The sequence below is a fragment of the Eptatretus burgeri genome, chromosome 5, assembly GCF_056783735.1.
Source record: "Eptatretus burgeri isolate ZD-2024b chromosome 5, Ebu_testis_v1, whole genome shotgun sequence".
Lineage (NCBI taxonomy): Eukaryota > Metazoa > Chordata > Myxini > Myxiniformes > Myxinidae > Eptatretus > Eptatretus burgeri.
In genome coordinates, this window is record NC_140965.1 from 29279827 (window position 1) to 29301608 (window position 21782).

Genomic DNA, 21782 nt, shown 5'->3' on the forward strand with positions numbered 1-21782 from the left:
ATACTGGAAGGACAGAACATTAAAGTTTATTAGGCTGACATTGCAACATAGGACTTTTGCCTTCTGTCATCGATAAATGATGATTTTTTCCCCGATATAATTTTGGGTTCAGTTCATTCTTCATTCACAGGCTCGCTCAATCAGGTTTTTCACTTAGCTCATCCACATATTTCAATCCAAAGCATGGTCACAAAAGCAGACAACTGAATTTCTGTGCACTGTGAACTTCATGGAAATATAAATGCTTCACTCCATTAGAAAGAATAAGTAAAAGAAGACGAAGAAGAAGAAAAAGAGAGATGTAGAAGAAGTTGTCAGGCTGTTGTAAATTAGCAGCACTTTTCTTTCTCGCAACATAAATCCAGAGATGGGAATGATCTTTCTCCTCAAGCACTAAAACCAAAGATGTAAAGCCTCTTCCATCTGCTCATATCTCCCTGGATGGAGAATGTCACGGTGCGATGTGGTGTGCATTGCAGCACCAGTGTTCTGGGCTTAAGAGCTTTCCCATGAGTGGCAGCAGCAAGTTTTACGTCGATTCACCAAGCCTTCATGGTACGCTTCTTCTGATCTTTCGAACTCACTTTCAAAACATGAAGCTCCAATGCCATGAAGCGTGGGATGTTCAGAACAAAAGCAAATGAATATACATGGTCTCATGGTATAAGGGATAAGTCCTTTTCATGCTTGTAACACGTGTACTGGCTCCGCAGTGTAAATTAGATCTTATCTTTGCTATGCTTTAAGCTTCTGTGGTAGGCTTAAATAGTGTTGTAAATCAATGCATTATGTAATTGCATGTTGAATATAAAAACAGTGCAATTGAAGTCAAGCTGTCAGGTGGAATGGTCCTGAACTCAGAACAGCTTTTGGATAAGGCGGTGATAATCAAGTGTCATGGTGAGAAACACAGAAAAGAGCATGCATTACTTTGCACTCTCAGGCTCTAAAGTAGAAAAGAAAACATGCTGAAAAATATTGCAGAATTTAATCACGATGAAAAAGGGCAATGAAAAGAGTTGATGGTGTATATGGCAGAAACTCACGATGGCAAACTGTTTGTTTAACCGCATCTGTTCCACAAGAAAGGTCTCGTTTGGAAAGAGATGTGGCTGCATGTGATTCCACATGTGAGGGAACCACCAGAAATGATGGCGATAAGCCAAGAGCAGGTCATCACCAGCATCTTCAAGAGCAGATCCTGTCCAAGGACACTTAATAGGTTAGGCTGGAGAAACATAACAGAAGGAACCAGTCTGAATGTGCACTGCTTTCAGCTTGCCTTGACAATGAAACACCTTTATCAAGTGAACACAACATCTCAAGGTGACACTGACACACATGTCAATGCTTTAAACTCATGATATGGATCTGCTTCTTCGTTATTCACCCACACTTAAAAATGAGCAGACTATTGGTGAGAAAGCATGGAGGCTCATATTGTGCCTTCAAGTGTGTGCTGAAAATTGCCATAAATAGATAGAATAAGACAATACAGCAAATACATGGCATAAACATAAATACTCCAGATAACAAACGAGCAGCACATGGAGTTGTTTCGCTCTCAATATTCTGAAGTATTTGCACCAACGTGAGAAAAATAACTGTCGAAGAAAAATAGGTAGTTCTCTCGAGGAATAAAATTTCATGGTTAACTTGAATCGGTGTATATTTAAATAATTCTCCATTATAAAATCATAGCAATGATAATGTTTATGAAAAATAAATAAATAATAATAATACTATTAATTTCAAATAATTGTTATTTTTTGATATCATCTTTTTCATGGCTAACTTCAAAATGCTGAGTTGAAAACCCCGAATCCATTAATCTAATTTCAATCTCACAACAGCAGTGATAAGGAATGAAAGAATATACAGGGTGACCCCCAAAAAGAGGGCCCTGGGAAAAGTTTAATAACTTTCACAGCTTTTTCTTTCCATCTCTTTCATTTTTAGGAGCACTGAAGTGAGTTAAGGGAGAGTGTATCTGCCAAGTTTCTTGAATCTGTGATAGTCACACACCATATCTTGCACACCTGAAGAAAAGTCATTTTATGTAGAAAAGTATCTGTGGACAAATCTGTTCTGACAGAGAAGGCTCCTGTTCTCTGCACATTTTGCAACAAGGAAAGCACCCAGCAAGTGTCAAATTCCAAGGTTTGTGAAAATATTTAGACAGCATGGCACAGTATTGAACATGAATTCACTAAACAGAGGCGGCCACTCTGGCAGACCAAAATCAGGAAGGCCACCCGAGAATATTGCTGCCATTGCTGACTGTCACCCGAAATCCCAAGAAATCTCTTCGGCACTGCTGTCAAGAGCTCAACACCAACAAAGAAAGCTTGAGGAGAATTTGACGGCTGCAAGTCATCAATAACTTTGCTCGACGTGTGGCCCTCTGAAATGAGCGAAATGGTGTCTATTTGGAGCATATAATAATCAAACATCGACATCATCAGTAATTTCAATGTAAAATTGTTGAACCTCTTTGAAGACAACTAAGATTTTCAGTGATATCTTAACTATGAGTGAGTAATATGACGTACAAATTTTGATAAGTTTTATTGGATCTGTTAAAGTTCGTAAACTTTTCCCAGGGCCCAATTTTGCATCACCCTGCATCACGGGGATAAAACCAATTTCAAACATGAAATAAATTTCCCGAGATACACAAAGCATTTCTGGATATTTTTTGAAGAGTATTGCACCTCACGTAGTTGTTATATGATACATTATTCCATGGAAAAATTCATCAGGAATAGAAGAATACCCATTATGATTAAAGAGCCAAACAGTACAATATTGGGCCTACCCATATCCGGAGGTGAAAAGCATCCAAGATTTAGCGTTTTCATAAATTATATAATGGACACCAAATTATTTTATTTTATTTTATCTTTTAGATACAATGTCAAGGCTCGTATAAGAGCTAACACACAGAATACAACAAGGGGAGCAGGAGACAAGAGGGATGGGAGAGGGAAGCACAAAACAGTGGGGAATAGACACAAGAAGAGATCTGTTGAAGGGAGAGGGATGGGGCGGGGTACACGACATAAACAAAATGGACACGCCACGGACATTCAGGAAGGAAAGCTCGCAATAGGAAGGAGGTGGGTTTGGGGTGCATTAATGGGGGAAGAAAAGATCATGGTTTTGGATGGGGGAAGATAAGAGATGGTGGTGATCAGCTGCTTTGAAGACCTGGAGGGAAGAGTGGGATTGAAGAGTGTGTCGGAGTGTGTTGTGAAGGCAGGAAAAAGAGGAATGGAAGAATGAAGGTGAGCAGTGATTCGTGATTTTGGTAGTTTTACCAGAAGGGTGTTGCTGGTGGACCTAAAGCGCCCTGCGGAAATATGGGCAGGACAGACAGCAGACAGAGCAGTGGGGGGGAGGCCAAAGAGGAGACAGTAGAAGACAGAAAGACCACTGACCTGCCTGTGATGATAGAGTGAGAGACCCAAAGACTCAGCCTCATCGCGGAAGATACCAATGATCTTAAATGACTTGGTTTCCACAGCGTGAAGCTGAGAAAGGTGAGAGTCAGGAGCACCAGCCCAGAGGGGAGATCAGTACTCCACCAGGCTACAGATGAAAGCTTTGTCCATGGACAGGAGTTCAGGTGTGCCAAGGAAGGACTTTGCATGACGGAGGATGCCTAATCGGCAACTGCCTTTGGAGGCCAGCTTGGAGATGTGGCTTTCCCAGGAAAGATCCTTAATGGCAAGTAGTGGACTGTGCTCATCTGCTTGCTTCAATGGTATGACGATCACCCTGTGGGGACTTGCAACGCGAATGGCCAGTAGGACATCACTTTGTGCACACTCTTGCATGCATCAAGGCAACAGAACCTATTTCGAATGTGAACACAAACAACTTTGACACCAAGTTGTATTATCTCCTTATGGGGTGTTTTATAAGATGCATGAGATAAGTTGCAAACTTAAAAGTCGTGAGTTTATTCGAAAAGCATTGAAAGTTGTGTGTATAACTGTGGGGAGTATTAAAATCATTGAGTGTTTCTTTTAAAATCATTGTGATGGAATCTTATTAAATCACCATCACACCATTTTAAAGCCTTTTTCCCTGAGCAGGGGTCAGCTTTTTTGTAGGCTCCAATCATGGTACCCTTTCTTGTAGAAATGTTTTTTTACGGCCGGATGTCCTTCCTGACGCCAACCCTAAGTCGCCTGCGACACGCAGGGATAATTACCAGTATACTGGTGCTCACTTCGCCGACCTCGGAAGGATGACAGGCTGAGTCAACCCCTTGATGTAAATTCAGTGGCCAGCGGGGCTCGAACTCAGGACCCCGAGGATCCCAAGCCATCACCCTAACCACTAAGCCAACACCAGGCCATATGGAATCTTATTAAATGGAATTAGCGTTTGAAAAGTAGACATTAGGAATTAATAAATTGCTTATTAAATATCCTTCCATTTCATGTCGTATGCTGGTTTCACTGTTAAACAATGGACGGGACATAAATTTGCCCGCCATGCTCGCCCTCCAGGTAACTGGGGCACTCGCTTCAGTGCACAGAGGGTGCACGTAACAATACGCAAAGCAACAGATAGTTATATCTTGTCGTCAATGTCATTTTTGGGATGTTTAAGCATCAATGTTTATTGAAATAGTCTTATGACTTGCAACTAAAAGGTTTGTGGAATAATTGCAATCTGAGGATGAAACATCATGACTGTAGAGATGTTTGCCTGGGTTTGTTGCCATTTTCTCAGTGAAGGCTGAGTGGATATTAATCAAACTTTCAGAGGTTCATCAGTAAGTGCTTCAGGCAAAATTGAAAATTGAGAAAAAAAAATTAGGATTTTTTATGATTATTATTATTTTAAATCGCTCTGCCATGCCTAACCCTCTGTAGCTATGTGAAAGGTAATATTAAATGATTCCCGGCCACATTTATTAGTGGGTGTAGGGAAGTGCTTTAGGCCCCCACCAAAAAAAAAAAAAAAACCACAGAAAATTTGTTTTTGATTTCTTCAAAATGCCAACAGGATTAGAACAGCAGCAGGCAATGCTGGGTACCCCTGAGAGTAATAAATAAATAAAGTCTTCATCAAATTTTCATTATGCAAATTATCATAATACTATTTAATACACTTTCAGTCATTAATTATAGCAATTAAAACGAATTACCCTTGGGTTGTTTGCATAATTACAGTCTCATGTTCCATAACCTTTATGGTTGATCCTCTGAAAGATAAAAAAAAAGATAAATCTTATGTGAACACCAAATCATGATAAGAAATAAAACAGGGAGAGGTTATTTGCTTGTGATAAGAAATAAAACTCACCAGTGTGGTAGAACTTTCCTGAGAATCCAAGGTTGAAGGTGAAATTGGGCACCAGATCTCGCAAGTGATTTTGTGCTGTTAGAAGAGCCTGTGAAAGATCAGTGGTGTTAAGGCGATGTGCCGAAACAATATCGTCAGCGACGAATGTTGTACAATCTTATTTTGTCAGAGACTGTCGCACACTACACGACTGTCGATGACACTTTTCCTGAAACAAAATGGCGATGAAGAAGAAATGCAGGGCGGGGGTAAGATTGGTGAAAGCTCCGAGAACTGCTTATTTAGCACTCGTGCTGGTGTGGAAGTAAAATAATTAATCCCATCTTGTGAAATGTGAACATGGACATATAAGGTGAGAGAAACCTCTGTGGATCACATGACTATCACAAAACATTGGTGTTTCTGTATTGATAATGCTGAAACAAATGTTTTTCATCTTGGGATAAGTGCTCTTTGTCCCCAAATTATGTACTCATTTCTCGTTATACCCTTTCAAATGCTTTTAAACAATCTGGAAGTTTGGAATCTGTTGTAAAGCATTCGCTAAAGTCACTTTGTCACCATATAAGGAATGGTTTTCCAGAAAGCATCATGAGTAAAGGCACTGACACAGAGTTGAGAGAAAGATTTTAAATGCCTGCAGTATTAAACATGCTTATTAGGTCTCTGACAATAAGAAAGTCAGAACTCGTTACGTTTGCAGAGTGGACTGCCCATGGTTTGTGAGTTTCTTGTTTGCAATGTTTGCCTGACAGGCCATAAGTGAGTGGAATACAATCTCTGTTCAAATATACTGTCGTCTTGTTAGTTCCATATAACTGTAAAATATCTTTTTGAAAACTTAGGAGCATTGATTACTATATTGTTTGCCTTTCTCAATGCTGAGAAAGTGCTCTCCTGAATCCACTAGTAAATGCTCAACACCACCACTGTACCACTCAAAATGAACATTTCAAACCAAATGACTTTCAAACCATATGGACAATAATAATTAATCCCTGTTCTGACCCAAACACATCTGGGCCTGGTAAAGGATCTGATTATTAGTCCATGCTTCATTAAATTAAATGTGTACCCCTCTGTTATGTTTACTGCTCTGATACTTTAAAATGTACTTTATAATGCATAATTGCATACTGATGGTTGTTTTGAATTGAATAGATATGGTGTGTGAGTCAAATGTGTCACAATATATTATTTTCTTTATTTCACTTGGTTGGCAAGTTAAATTAAATAAAGCTGTTTTGGTTTGTGCCAATGAGGAGCAGGAATGCTTAATTCTAATTTGCTGTGTACTAAATCTCTATAAATCACATGAACACAGGGCATTGTTACGTTGAAATGAAGTATGCAATAGTCATGAAAGGGGAGGACAGCAAAGCAATGCAAATATCTGATAAAGCTACAAAGTGCTTGAGGACATACCATAGGAATTTGCATTTGAAACAGTCATGGCCACGTCCTTGAAAATGTTCTGTTTGTCTGTTATCAGAATGTGATTGGTCAATTAGCTTACATGTGAGTAGGTCACCCATCCCATTTCTGCTCCCTATATAAGAAACTGTTTGGAACATCAAGCCAGAAAGCAATCACATTGCATTGATTGTCTTTCTCCATGATCATGTATTAAATAAATGATTCAACCTGTATTGTGACTAAAGTTACTCGAGTAAGGTTGAGTTTTCCACCACGCTGGTGCATCGCTAATATCATGCCAGGAGAAAGAGGTAGTTGTGTGTAAAGCCCTGGGAGGAAAGAAGGCCAGCTCAGGGAGCATTAAGCAACTTGCTCGTGGAACTTCGCGCGAGCACACACGCACACGCACACGAAGTCTGTATATCCTTATAATTCAGAGACTTTGCCATTAAAAGTGTTTCTAATAGTGCCATTCTGGGTTCACAATGTAGCCAGAATGGCAAGATTTTCATTGTTTCTGAAGGTTTGTTAAATATAGGAGACAAAGGGCAGGTTCAGGCTCCTATATTTAACTTTCATCAAACCTTTTTGGGCTTCAAAGTTCACAAAAGTTACAACTATGAAGAAAAATGTTACAGCAGATATGAATCTGTCATTGACACTCAAGCCAGAATTATGATTGAAACCTAAAGTTTAATTGGTAAATAATCTCTTCAGCCATTGTTAAGTTAACATGGGAACGAAAACCTATCAAGGACGGACGAACAGACGCACAGATGGACCAACAGCCGGATGGACAATTGGAAAACAAAATGCCTCCTGCGACTTCGTTGGCAGAGGCATAGAGGAGGAGGAGGAGATTGGGACCATACTCTGTGCAGAGCGTTGGTGCTGCCTAAGCAGTTTCCTTGGCTATTGGGCACAATCCTGGACGGGTCGCCACTCCGACACAGGATACCAGCATGCTGGCACTCATTTTGCCGACCTCGGAAGGATGACAGGCCGAGTTAATCCCACCTGGTATTAATTCAACAGCTGAGTGGAATTTGAACTCAGGACCCTTGGATCCCAAGCCCACCACCCTAACCATTAAGCCAACCTAGATGCATAGAAAGAAAATGAAATTCAGCGAACATGGAATTGCTTATAGGTCCAAGTATAAAAAGACAACACAGTAATACCTTGCAATGCACAGTTTCTCAACACGCTAATTTCCGTTTTACGCTCCTTATACACCATGACTCAACCACAACCTCCCAAATCCACTCACTGGCTCCAGACAAACGACAATGTGTTCCACCCCGGTGTTTCACAACAACCAGTCGAGACATGCTCCAGTCCATGACACTTCCTTGACAGTCCAAGAGCTTTAACTGTATTTCACTTTTAAAGGTTAAAAAAACAACTCACTTGGTTGTGTATTAAATTCATGTAATGTGAGTGAATCCGCATTTCACAACATCCAAATCGCTACCCAACACGACACTTCGCCTACATTTACATTCCACTCCAGCAGCTCCACTCCAGGTATTCCATTTAACCTGTGTTGGCCCATGCAGATGTTTGGATGTGAGGCTGTTGACATGGTGTAGAGAAGAACGCTATAATAGGACGGATTTGCGTGTCAAGGGTGCATCGGCTTTTCCCGGTATTCTGTATCCTGTCTTGCCTGTATTAGAGTCGATTCTCACCTCAATTTGCCAAGTTCATCTTCCGGGGTGCCGAGAGGAGGTGACCAAGGATGATCAACATGCCTGGTGAAGATGACGAGGGTTCATCTTGGTCAGTTAATTGAACTAGGAAGAGGGGCAGACCACGGTGAGAGAGTACCGATGAGTCAGAACCCCCTAAAGCGGTGGTTAAGGCCCCCTCTATCCTCGATGAGCACCATGCCAAACTATTGGTCATAGTTTCAGCCTCTGATGGCTGTAAACCCTGAAGCCCTGAAAACCAAAATAAAATGGCTGCACTGATTAAAAAAATAATTTGGAGACGTGTCCAGTGCCAAAGAGCTCAGATCCGGCAACCTTTTCATTGAGTGTAAATCAGTCGCTCAACGGGAGATGGTGTTGAAAGCCTCGTATTTTGGCAGAGTCTGGGTCTTGTGTCAGATTCCTCAGACTCTGAGGGAGAGTCGAAGAGTCATTTATGGGATCGATTCCTCCAATGAAAATGTTGACATCAAGAGCCATTTAGCGGATGTGGGAGTTGTTGACACCCGCCGTCTCACCACGGTCAGGAATGGAGTCAAAGTCAATACCAACTCTGTGGTTTTGTCCTTCAGCAACCCAGTCCTTCCTCCAAAAGTCTTCCTGGGGTATCAAGCCTTCACTGTATGGGAATACATTTCAGCCTCCTTAAGATGTTACAAGTGCCAAAAGTTCAGTCATACTGCTCTAGCCTAAAGGGGCAAACAATGCTGCAGCAAATGTAATGGAGAGCACGAATATGGAAGCTGCACTCGTGAAAAAATGGCTTGTGTTAATTGTGGTGGGGACCAGAGTGCAGGCTTCAGAGGATGCCCCAAATTCCAAAGAGCTGCCCAGATCCAACTGGTGAAGATGCAGCGGAAACTGCCTTCTGCTGAAGCTATCCTGATGGTCCTCAAAACTAAGAAAATTAAGATCCCAGCAAACGTGGTTGGAGCAAGACCAAAAGTGAGCGCCTGGTTAATGTACTGACAAAATCGGTGGGAGTTCAAACTGAGATGAAAGATACAGAATGCCAAACTGAGAGTGCAATCACCGACATGGATATGCATATTACAAAAATTTGGGTTCATCACCGAAGTAGTAAATTGCACAGCTCAAGCAAAAATCAGATCGGAGAAAATTAATATTATTTCCGCTGTAGCCGTTAAACATTTGGGCTGGGTGGGGTTTTCTTCCAAGGCGATTAATAAAATATTCAATCAATCAGGCCAAAAACGCAGAGGGGTAGACTCCAAAAAGTCCCAGGATTCCCCTGCTGGTTCAAAAAAAAATTATCCATCCAGAAGAAGAAAAAAAAATAGAAAAAGCGAAAAGCATTGTTGATATGGACAGCTAGAATTCGAGGAACTTGAGAAGGAGGATGTTCATTTTTACTGTCCAGTGCTGCACAGTATACACTTTTATAAATCATTATAACTGATATTTATTCATTTATCAGCACGACTACATCTTTAGAACTCTTATTTTGGGGGAAATTGCTGCTTTTTGACATCCTTCAGGAACGTATCTCCTCTTTATAACATTATTCTTATGGGAAAACTTGTTACGCAACAAGATGATTCGCGATACACTCGGTCCTGAAGGAGAGAAACTGTGAAGATATGGGATTTCACCACATGAAAGTCATGTTCTGGGTATTGAACCACGTTATGATCTCTTCAAATACTACTTTGAGGGATGTAATTTCTGCCACTCTGTCAATGGGTTGGGAACAAAATGGTAAGAATATTTTTTTTCCAAGGAAACGTGTCATTAATGAAAAGCAAGAGGATAATTTGGTCCAAAATGCTGCCTTGGCATGCAATGCCTTCTCTACCTTGCCTCAAAAAGTAAAGCAGAATATCAGTAGCCAAGAAGAGCTATATACTATGTGGAGGATGTCAGTGAAGCAAACATGAAGATAGTCTTGAAAGGCACTGGCAGAGAACTTGGTGAGCAGGATTTCGTGTCAAACTGTCAAAGGCACGGGATACACGTCCAGAGACGTAACCTTGCCATCTTGTTCCTGATTCAGAACCTCCATCCATTGTTGTGAGAGGTGACACAGCATGTCCAAAGTTGAAACCAAACTGGTGATTTGTGATTTGACTGTTGGAGAAAAGCAATGACTTGATGTCAGCAGCAATTATGAATACCGTTGCTTTGCAAATCATGGGAATGGTACGTGCTGCTTCCTGGCTTGACGCTCAGTGTATAAATTAAAGGACTGAGCACGGACAAACAACCATGGATTGTAAACCATTGTGCAGGCTTAATGGGCATAATAGCCTTCTCCCCCTGCATTGAACTTCCTTGGAAGAGAACTTGTATTCATTTACATTTGTAGGTGGGACAGAATGAACCTCTTCATCTGAGATAGCAAGCTTTTGAGAAAACATTTTTTTTTCCTTTACAGTTACCTAAGGCTCATGAATGGACCTGTAATGCATTAAATGTTGGGCAAATCCATCCAGAGCATCCAATAATTCTTAAGTAACTGGTGGACATAAAGTTGAAAAAAAAATCCGATTTATTTACCTGCAAAAATTATGGCAACAAATTCAATGGAATGGAGGTCAAGCTGTTATGGATAGTGGCAATGGTTAGATAGACATCGACATAGCAGCCAGAGGGCATAGACACAATTGAGGCCTGTTAAACCACACTAACAGTGCATTGACTCCGATTCACATCATCGCTTTTTGCAGTTTCAACAGAGCTCATCATTGAAAACTGCAGCAGTTTGGCATCTATGAAGGAAATAGAAAATCTGGGTCAAAAAAAGATCTTTGGAAACATAACTATTCTCTGGCAAGTCGACTGTATTCTGTTTCCAATACTCCTGGACAGCTCTTCAGCATGATCTCTATCTGTTCAACGACAGTTCTCCTTGACATGGGCATTTGAAATATTGATTTTTGTAGGTACGACCCCAGGATGGCCTGGCACCAGGATATTAATTTACTGTCAAAATTGTGATGACAATTTAACCTGCTCATTAAAGGTGCACGGTTTTCTGTGATTAAAAAAGCCTCATCGTTGAACTGTGTTGGAAACTTCCAACGATTTGTGATAAGTGTAACCCTCTCCTTAGTTATAAAATTAGGCATATCATCGTTGCCTCGAGAAGTCTTCACTGCTTCTTGTAGCACTGCTTATGCAGGCTCTGCCTCTCCAGAGTACTTACACGATAAGCCACGATCTGGGTTCTTGGACATAATCAGCAAAACAAGAGGTATTCCTCCACCACCATTTTCCACAGACACATAGCATCACCTATGTGTGAAGTTTCGAGGCAATACATTGCAAATACCAACAAGGGCATCCGTTGCTATTGAAAAATGGGAGGGACATGCGAGTGCATACTGCAAAGTCAATATGGCATGGGATCTGTCCTGAGACAGGCCCTGGGAAATTTAGCTTTCTCAACACTTTATGGCCACTTGTGCTTCCATTTCTGGGATTTATTTTTGTGTGTAGGGGGGGGGGATTAATTTTATTATGTGTGCATTCCAAAAAATAAAGGTATGCGAACAAAAACAACAAATCGAGGTTATGACCTAAAAATGCAATTAAGTGAGCCAGTGGTGAAAACAGCAGCTGAACGTCGCAAGAGATTCTCCAAGCTGCTAAAGATTTTCAAAGATGTAGTCGAGTCTAAAGTTGAATCATCTTTTGCAGTTGAGTCGAAAGCAACGCAACATAATAGACTGAAAATAATGTTTTAAGATGTAAAATGAAGGCAAAAACGATTGAGATGGAAGGCCTGTCATAATACGCTCTTCCACCAGGAGCAATGCCACATGATACATATTTACATAGAGCATTTGCGTTGACCTCCACTTCGGAACCCCTGGGTGATAGTGGAGTAGGTAGTAGAAAAATCGTGCAAATTATCAAGCATCAAATTTGGCATTTCTGTTCTGCAGGGCTTTCTGATCAAATCTGCCCGATTGGCCATTTGAAAATCTAAATTTTGAAAAATTTGAAGAAAAATTTTTTTTTTCCAAAAAATTTGAAGTCACAGCTGGCTGAAATTCTTGAAGCGCAAGTGAACATCCCAGACAGAGAACCAAGGGGAGATGCAGTCATCATTGATGGCTCAGCACTTATCAATGCCCGACCTCCACGCACTTCAAAGATATTTGATGACTATGCAAAAGAAGACATCATCCCAAAGGTGGAATCCTATGGTGCCAGGTACAAGAGGGTGGACGTAGTGTTTGATGTGTACAAGTCAAGTCTGAAGTCCGAGGCAAGGTCGAAAAGGGGGCAAGGAATCAGAAGAAGAGTGACAGGAACCAGTAAGACCCCAATTAACTGGAGAAGCTTTCTTCGAGATGACAGCAAAAAGACTGAGCTGTTTCACTTCCTTGGGGAAAAGATGTGTGAAGCACAGACGACAAGCACAGTCATTGTCACAAAAGGAGAAGATGCCATTAGCAACACAAGGAAGTCACTGGATGCTGTGTCTCCATGTTGTCATGAAGAAGCTGACACTCGAATATTTGTATACACCAGGGATGCACCGACGGATGGTAGCAAGTCCATTATCATTAAGGCTAATGACACAGACGTACTAGTCATAGCAATATCTGTACTGTCATCCTTACAGGAACTAGGTCTTGAGAATATGTGGATTGCCTTTGGCCAAGGAGCCAAGGTGTGGTGGATTCCAGTCCATGAGGTAGTTTCTGCAATAGGGCCTGAGAAAGCTAGAGGGATCCCATACTTCCTTGCGTTCACTGGATTTGACGTCGTGTCTGCCTTCCGCGGTAAAGGGAAGAAAACTGCATGGCAGACTTGGAACGTCTTTGATGATGTTTCTGAAACATTCACCGATCTCAGCCAGCATCCAACATTGATTCGTGATCTTGACTTTTTGAAGTTTTTTTTTTTCTTCAAATTTTTCAAAATTTGGATTTTCAAAGGCCAATCAGGCAGATTTGATTAGAATCCCCTGGAGAACAAATGTGCCAAATTTGATGCTTGTATCATCATTTGCACGATTCCTCTCAAAAATTGCTGTTATCTGCCCCCACTATGAGGAGGAAACCAAGTAGCTTCAACTTTTGTGTTCTAACTTATGATGGACTCTTAGTTACCTTGGTAAGTTTGGTTGAGATTGGATAACTTACGACCAAATGCAATGACCAAGGATAAACACCAAATTGCATATTTTAGTGAAATGATGATGATGTAACTAGTCAACTAGTGCCCTCAAGTGCCGGTCGCACATGCGATGGAGCAGTACACAGCACGGAGAGCTTGTGGCCGAATAGAATTAATTATGTTTCAGTCATACGGCATGGATGTAAACAATGTTCCCAAAAAGCATACAGCTTCTTAATATTTTACTCACTAAGTAATTAATCAACAATTCAGACTTTTCATAAAATGTATTCAATCATTTGCAAGGAAAACTGCTTCGTAATCCTTTGTGAGTTTCCACATTTTCTGTTTTCGACCGAAAAAGTGGAAGGGTGGAAAAAAGAAATCAGGATGCTGTCCCTCCCCTCCCTCAAAAAGTTGTGGGGGGGGCAGAGTGGTTGGGGGGTGGACATGTCCCCCACTGATCGATGCCCAAGCATACAAATCGTGATTATATGCATTTCAATAAAATAGACATGATCAAACCTTTTTGACTTGCACTCCTCAGGATAAAACCCACAAGCAGATGAAGAAGAAGTACCAAACTCTCATTTTTAAAGTTACAATGTAATGTCCTCAATGTTGATTGGTTGAGAGAAAGAAAGGATGGGATTACCTGACTGGTGGAAACATGGAACATCATGAAAAATGAGTAGGTGGAGATCAACCACCAAAGTACCAGCGGAAACATAATACTAATTAGCTGAGGGCTAGTTGGGGGGGGGGGGGTTCATGATGACTCAACATTGACTGTGGTACAGTTGTCACACAGTCAAGCCATCATCGTCGAAATAGATCTAAAGTTTGGACAAATTCTGTCTACAAAGAATTGAATAGGTTGACCTGATGAATGTGGCCCCTACGACATGAAGGTGAGCTAAACCGTGTCCTCTACTAAGGATTTTAAACCAGCCAATACGATATTGCTCTGCACACTGAGGATTATTCAGTAAATTGTGACCAATTGCAGAGGCACAGGTAATAGTTGTCGTACTGTGTACATTCTTAGAAGCCCGAGTTCGTTGTCTCTGTTCGGTTGACTGACCCAATCTGATCCCCAAAGGGACGTGTTGTTCAATACGATCCTTCAATCTCAAGATGTGCGCCCCACATATCAAGCATCACACTGGCACTGAAATTCGTAAATAATCTTATATGAGAGGTGGGCAGAATATCTTTTTGGACTGATGGAAGCAACCGGTGGGTGGTGAAAATCACTCGTGGTTGAACAGCATAGTAAGAATGGGACACTGTCTGTCTGATCTGGTTTTCAAACCGTTGAGACACTTTGCCTTTCCAAGGTAGATGTAGAATCCATAGATATACAGGACATTTGCCAGGTCTGATTCAAGGATACTTTGGTGGGTTCAGGAATTTGTTAATGTATCTATTGATGATATATTCGGGATCCCCATAATCAAGAAGAATAGTCTTGATGGTCTCAATTTCAGCATGGGGTTCATCTGTGGAGCGGATCTTTCTTGCTCTATTGACCAAGATACCAATTAATCCAATCTTGTATCTCGAGGAACTGGAAGAGTCCCACCTAGTATACTGTCCGGTAAAAGTAGACTTACGGTAGACTGGTTTTATAAGCATCGGCCTATTTCTCAACTAAGACGTCCAAGAAGGGAAGTACGCCAGAGCATTCCATCTCTCAGGTGAACTCTTGGGATGGATAGAGAGAGTTCAGGTATGCCATGAAGACTTTACATGCTGAGGTTGACTCGAAAACAGCAAAGATGTCATCCACGTACTGATATATAATAGGTGGAAAGGGTTTGAACTCCAGGATGTGGATCTGCCAGTCATTGAAAGGATCGCCCAGAGAGGAGTCTTTGGCAGACCATACATCCTAGGTCTTTGCGGTCTGACAGGTCCAATTGTGTCGTGAACCTCCTTTGAGAGGTCTCCTCATTTGCAGAGTTGCAATAGTCTTTTCACCATTTGTTTCTCCAAATGAGAAGTCTGGTCACATTCAGTTGTATTTCCCAGGTGTTGGAACTTAGACACATCGCTCAAAATCACAGCCATTTTGTGAATGTATTCTAATTCAGAAAAAGAATATTCTTACTCGTATTCAGAATAACCACGCCAGAGCCTTTTATCTGATCTGCAAATCTGGATTTCAGGATTGGATTTGAGGTCACGTATAGTGCTCAGGCAATTACGTTGCATTTGGAAATCAGACAAATCGTTTGGAACCCCACAGTAATTGCACGAGTGAGAATGGCTAGTCTGGCCTGAAGTGCTTTGTTTGCCTCATTGGATACTGGTACATGCTGGAACAGATGAGCAGACAGAAGCTCGAACTCTGCAAACACCTCCTCTCGCTTGATGTTACAATTCGGTATTCTGAATGTGAAACCATGAGTCAAGACTAATTCTTCGGTCGGAGATAGTTTATGATCTGACAAATTGAGCACATGTTTGGAGGGATTACTTATAAAGAAACCAAACGGTTTTTGTTTCACATGGTCGATCGCACATGAATGCTTACTGCAGGCACCTTGCGCAGCTCATTCGTCAATGGAAGCAATTGAACTGCAAACACGAATCAAGTCGAACAGAGACAGGAACCTGCATGCGATGTTCCATGCATGGCAAAGAGTGCGGCAGAGAATGGCCAGCCTGTGGTTTGTCCGGCTAATTTCATCCTCGATAAACATACGTTTGACTGTCCAACTACAACTGAGATGAGAATTCTGGATCCTTTTTGAGATATAAACTGGAACCACCCTGTTACGAATACATGTCCTCGGGGACATAGCGTCCCATTCTTACTGTGCTGTTCAACCACAAGTGATTTTTACCACCCGCCGGTTGCTTCCGTCATTACAAAAGATGTTCTGCATTCCTCTCATACAAGAAAGATTACTTACGAATTTCAGTGCCAATGTGATGTTACGTACACTGATGAGCCAAACCATTATGACCACTGACAGGTGAAGTGAATAACATTCATTACCTTGTTACAATGGCACATGTCAAGGGGTGGGATATATTGTTGGGGGCCGGGGGGTCAGTGGCGAGGAACGACCGCAAGACGGAGCAGTCGGGCAGTCTCCCACCGAACACCGGAATGGGAAGGTCGTCACCCCAGATAACTCCGGAGTCGACGGGTCGCTTAAAGGTCCGTGGTCGCCAATATTTCGACAGCGCGAGGTAGGGTCCATTTGTCCAATTCCAATTTACCTAAGTGCCCACGCCGTCTAACTACCGGGGAAGCCACACCCTCGGCCGACTTTGTCCGAACCGAGTCGCAGTTAGGCCGAGGTCACATTTGCCAGGGCGGCCGTGGGGTCTCCAAAATCTACGGCCACTAGCAATTATACGGCGGCCGCAGTATTTCCACGGTCACACAATGTAGCAGTCACATACGTTTTTATTTTTCGGGGAGCTGCAGGGCGTATTTATAAATTGTGGAGACCGAAAACGTGGGGTTGCCGTACGGTCTTTGATTTGATGTCGCACGGTGACCTTAGGGCGTTCCTGTGGCGGCCATAGAATTTTCAAGGCAAACGCAAGGTGCCCGCAAGGCGACCGCAAGGTCCAAGACGAAGGTGCGGCCAGACGGACGGTAAGGAGTGGGTTCATTTGATTTTTTTTTTAAACCATTTTTTTTTTCGGCTTGTCGAATTGCTACGGCGAACGTAGAAATGAAAAAAGTTATAACTCCTCGTTATAATTCCACGGCGACCTTACGGCCTGTAAAATAGAGCCATACGGTGTAGGGCCACCCTGAGGCCACCTCAGAAACTCTGCGGCCGCCGCATGTTTCTGTCAATTCAGAGGGTGTACGGCCGCCGTATCCTCGCCGTAGAGCAAATGTGACTTAGGCCTTACCGACGCGGATCCGGCGTAACCGAGCAGAAGTTACAAAAGCCGCGCCGGACCAAATGAACAATTTACGGCACAGATGGCCTCACTATTTCTCAATCCCGGACCATGCTGGGTCAATGGTAGAAACGACAGGCAACGAGCTGGTACATTTAACAGGGGTTTATTTACAATAATCGGGAGGGAGACACAGAGCAGAGTTAAACCGACTAAAAGAAATGCAATCAATGTACAAGCAAACACTTAACGGTTTCTACTTACAGGACTGGGCCCACGGACACACACACACACACACACACACACACACACACACACACACACACACACACACACACACACACACACACACACACACACACACACACACACACACACTGGACCCCGTAGGGTCTTTATTGGACCCTCCAGCCAAGGAAGATAGGTCAGCTGGGGGGTCAGAGTCAGGCTGTGCACCTGTCCGCCTCGTGCGGTTTGGTCGGTCTTGTTCGGTGGGACTTGAACCCACAGCTTTGACGCAGCACGAAGCACCGGGGCGAGGGATATGTGACGGACGCCAGGCAGCATGAAGGCGGACGAGCCGAGAGGAACCCTCGTACTGCGAGGACAATCAGAAAACTAAAAAAGACGAATGGATCCCCAACCAGCCAGGTGAGAGCAGACCAGTACCAGCGCAGACATAATGCGCCGAACACTCTCCCTCCTCCTCGGGTGCCAGAGCCCGAGGGACCGCCTCTGACGTCACCTCATCCCTCATTGGACGGGGGGGGCGTGTCGGTTGCCTCGGTGGCCTGCCTTCATTGGGTGGAGGGCGTGTCGATGTCTCCGCCCACCCCCCCCCCCCGAAGAGGCCCGCCCCTCGAAGAGGCTGTGCAATAGTATAAGGCGTTCTGGCTTACTATTGGCTGGCGAGCGTTGACCTACGCTCGCTCCTCGCTCAATGGAAAAGAGGGAATCCAGGCCCTTTTTTTGAGCGAAAACCAGAGCGCCAGCGACCAATGAAACCTCGCCGACGCACGTGTTCGGCACGCCAGCGCACGAGGAATGCGAATAGTGCCGAAAGCAGAGGGGGGCTGTTGCCGTCGACTCCTTTGGAGGGTTGTTGGGGGGATTTAAGATGTAAAAAGACCTGACTAGAAAATAACCCGCAGCACACACATGAAATTCCCATTAAACACGGGGAGGAATCTAACTATACACATAAACTTAACAAAATAACTAAACTTTGGGACTGCTGACTGTCTGGGTGCAAGAGGCTTCCAAATCCGTAACAATACTAGGCAGCAAGTGAACAGTCAGTTCGTGAAGTTGATGTGTTGGACGCAGTTTAGCTCACCCTCATACAATGGAGGACACATTAATCAGGTCAACCAATCCCATTCCTTATCGACAGAAATAATTTGTCCAAACTTTATGCCTATTTTGACTATGGTGGCTTGAGTGTGTGACAACTGTACCACAGTCAATGTTGAGTCATCATGAAAACCACCCGCCCCCTCCCCCCAACTAGCCCACAGCTAATTAGCATTACATTTCCGCTGGTACTTCGGTGATTCAACTCCGCCTAATCATTATTCATGATTGTTCTTTTTTGCCCACTCATTATTCATGATGCTCGGTGGTCCCACAAATCAGGTAATCCCATCCTTTCTCTCAACCAATCAACGCTGAGGACATTACATGGTAACTTTATAAATGAGAGCTTGGTGATTCTTCTTCATCTGCTTGCGGCTTTATCCTGAGGAGTGCAAGTCGAAAAGCTTTGATCATGTCTATTTTATTGGAATGCATACATAAATTCTGTTGGAATAATCAAAATAGTGACGAATAAAAACAACTTTCAGGAGAACTCCCCTTGTATTGTCGTTGTTTCTACTTTGTTTCAGAAATTATATTTGGTATGTCAATATTTCAAAATATTTTGAAGTCAGCATGTAGCACTTTAACCCCATTTCTCTAAACTTAAAAAGGAATAAAACTGTATCCTCGGATGCATACATTGAATTGTTATTCAGGAAGTTGAGGGTTCAAGTATTGCTGAAGGTTGTGGAGTTAATGATTTAGAATCTAAGACAAGATATTTACCAGATTATTTTCAGACTGTTGATAAAAACCCACTGGTTAATTCACAACTTTCAGGGAAATTGCCTCTGAAATTGAGGTTAATTTGCTTGCCTTGTTTTATCATTATTGTAGCTTTATTATTGGAGAGACTAAGGCAGTAATTCATTGCCGGAAACTCATTTGTTTATGAGACAGGTGTTTTCTGGAAGTGAAAGTCTTTCTTGAAGGCTCACAATACACCTCAACCACTGTGTTCCTCGGTTCTCCCATTTATAGAACCACCTATCAGAGGCTGGTCTTTCCTACCATTCCTAACAGGGCTCCAAGCAAGCAATGCATCGCCACCTTATGTCAACCCTCATCTTGGAGGACGATCTTTGTTATGCCCATTTCACCATTCTTAACCAAACCTTCTTACTTGCCCATTCAGTATTTCCTCCTCTTCTCGCTGTCTTCCTTTCCTGGTCATCTATTCCCTTACTGGTTTTCTCAATTGTTACCGCCACTACCCAACTGTCAATTCCACTTTGCTCTTTCATGAGCCTCACTTTTGTAGAGAAAAAAAATAAATAAAAGGCTATTGTCATTTCCCATGGAAACTTGTGGTGAAATTTTTGGAAAACCTTTGACTCATAAGAATAAAGTTTGGTATGACCCAAGGGAACTTGGAATGACCCACGGGAATAAAGCATAGAATTATGTCCTCCTGGGAGTTTACAGCAATACCATATTGATCAGCGGAAATGGCACAAACTACCAATTCATTTGAGTTTGATGTAAGCAACTGCTGCAGCAGGATTGTTTCCAAGATTTTCAATCTATAGCATCACAAACTACTTACTCTCAAAATGTTGCAGCTTTGGTATCACAACGCCATGGCCTGGATTCAAAAGAAAGCTGCTGCAACCACAGCATGATCAGGGAGGTTTATGGGAAAGTTACATACAAAAAAAAAATTAACCAATAATAGTAAAAGTAGTAGATATCAATGAAAATTGTCATGAAGTAAATCCTTAAAAAGTAAACTCTTACAACTGATAATGCTCTTCATTGGAAGTAAGAAAGGTGATAGATGAGCAGAAGCAGGCATGGTGGGGTGTTGGGGTTGGGGGAAACAGGCGAATAACACTCATAAAAATGTTGACAGCAGGGTTTCAATGATGGCAGGCTGCCATGAACAGTGCCTGTTGCCTTATGAGAATTATAATAGTTCATCGACACGAAAGGACATGGTTATCAGCCACAGCTGGCTGGTCCAGAATTACATCACCAAGCAGTGTGCACTTATCAAACTGAAGTCATCCACGTGAGCCAGCTGAAGACACTGAAGATGGAAGATGATAACACACAGCACTGACAAACTAACCTTCACACAAGAAATTGCTGTGAGGGAGCTTTCAGAATGCGAAGAGCTTTCACTTCAATAATTATTGTCATCTGCAAAGCTCAGGAAATATCTCAGACAAATGTAATGTATTGTCTTATACTTTGGTGATTGCCAGAAATGCTTGGAAAAGACGACGTGACACTGAAAAAGACTGGATGGCTGCTGGAAAAACAGCGGACTCCGAAAGCAAAGACAGGAAATGGAAGTTTGGATTAGCACCCCATACTTCTCTGCCAAAAGGCAAAACAATTGCCAGTATAAATAATCAAGAAACATGCTCCAATGATCCACTGAAAATGTGGACATGGGGATGATGGATCCACTGTTAACTCAATGGAATTGAAACAGAATGAATGGGACATGAGCAACAGCCACCAGTGTGTTTATGGCGGGAACTTCATGACAGAAAAACGAATGAAGATCCACAGAGCAAAGAAAGGACGCACTAAACACTGGAGTTGGCAACAACAATTGCAGAAAAGATGTTGGCAAAATCCAACCAGGAATCAAACCATTGTGCTGTTACTCATAATCACTATGACCAAAAAAGTGAGCTGCTAATTGACAAAGTATATCCGAAGATAAACTTTCCTCCTTTGAACTCATGATTTGGTCCAAATTAGACGCAGATCGATCAGAAACATCTACACAATCTCAAGAGCAGGAATAGAACAGATATTTGTGGTTTTGGGGAATGATATATTTATTCCCAGTGGGTACCCAGAATTTCCCGGTGCTGTTATAACCCAGTTGGCATATTGAAGAAATCAATGTGATTTACTTTCTTATTTTTTGTGGGCGTCTAAAATACTTCCCCAAACCCAATAAGGAACGGGGTCGGTGATCATTTAATACTATCTTTCACAGAGCTACAAAAACTGAGGCAGCATAGAGCGAGTAAAAAACAAAATCCC

General features: G+C 42.3%; 1 protein-coding gene across 9 annotated transcripts in view; it reads right to left on the reverse strand.

Moving 5' to 3' along the window:
- The window catches only part of LOC147026140 (bifunctional heparan sulfate N-deacetylase/N-sulfotransferase 2-like), a 555697-nt gene that overhangs the window by 201487 nt on the left and 332428 nt on the right, over positions 1-21782 (reverse strand). For 8 of the 9 annotated variants that reach the window (XM_085881255.1, XM_085881258.1, XM_085881254.1 and 5 more), the window contains 2 exons: positions 5323-5410; positions 1047-1201 (listed from right to left, as the gene is read on the reverse strand). The exons of the other annotated variant lie outside the window; for it this stretch is intronic. In XM_085881255.1, coding sequence (XP_085737381.1) covers positions 1047-1201; positions 5323-5410 — 243 coding nt within the window. The remainder of the gene's footprint in view (positions 1-1046; positions 1202-5322; positions 5411-21782) is intronic. 9 annotated transcript variants of the gene reach the window in all.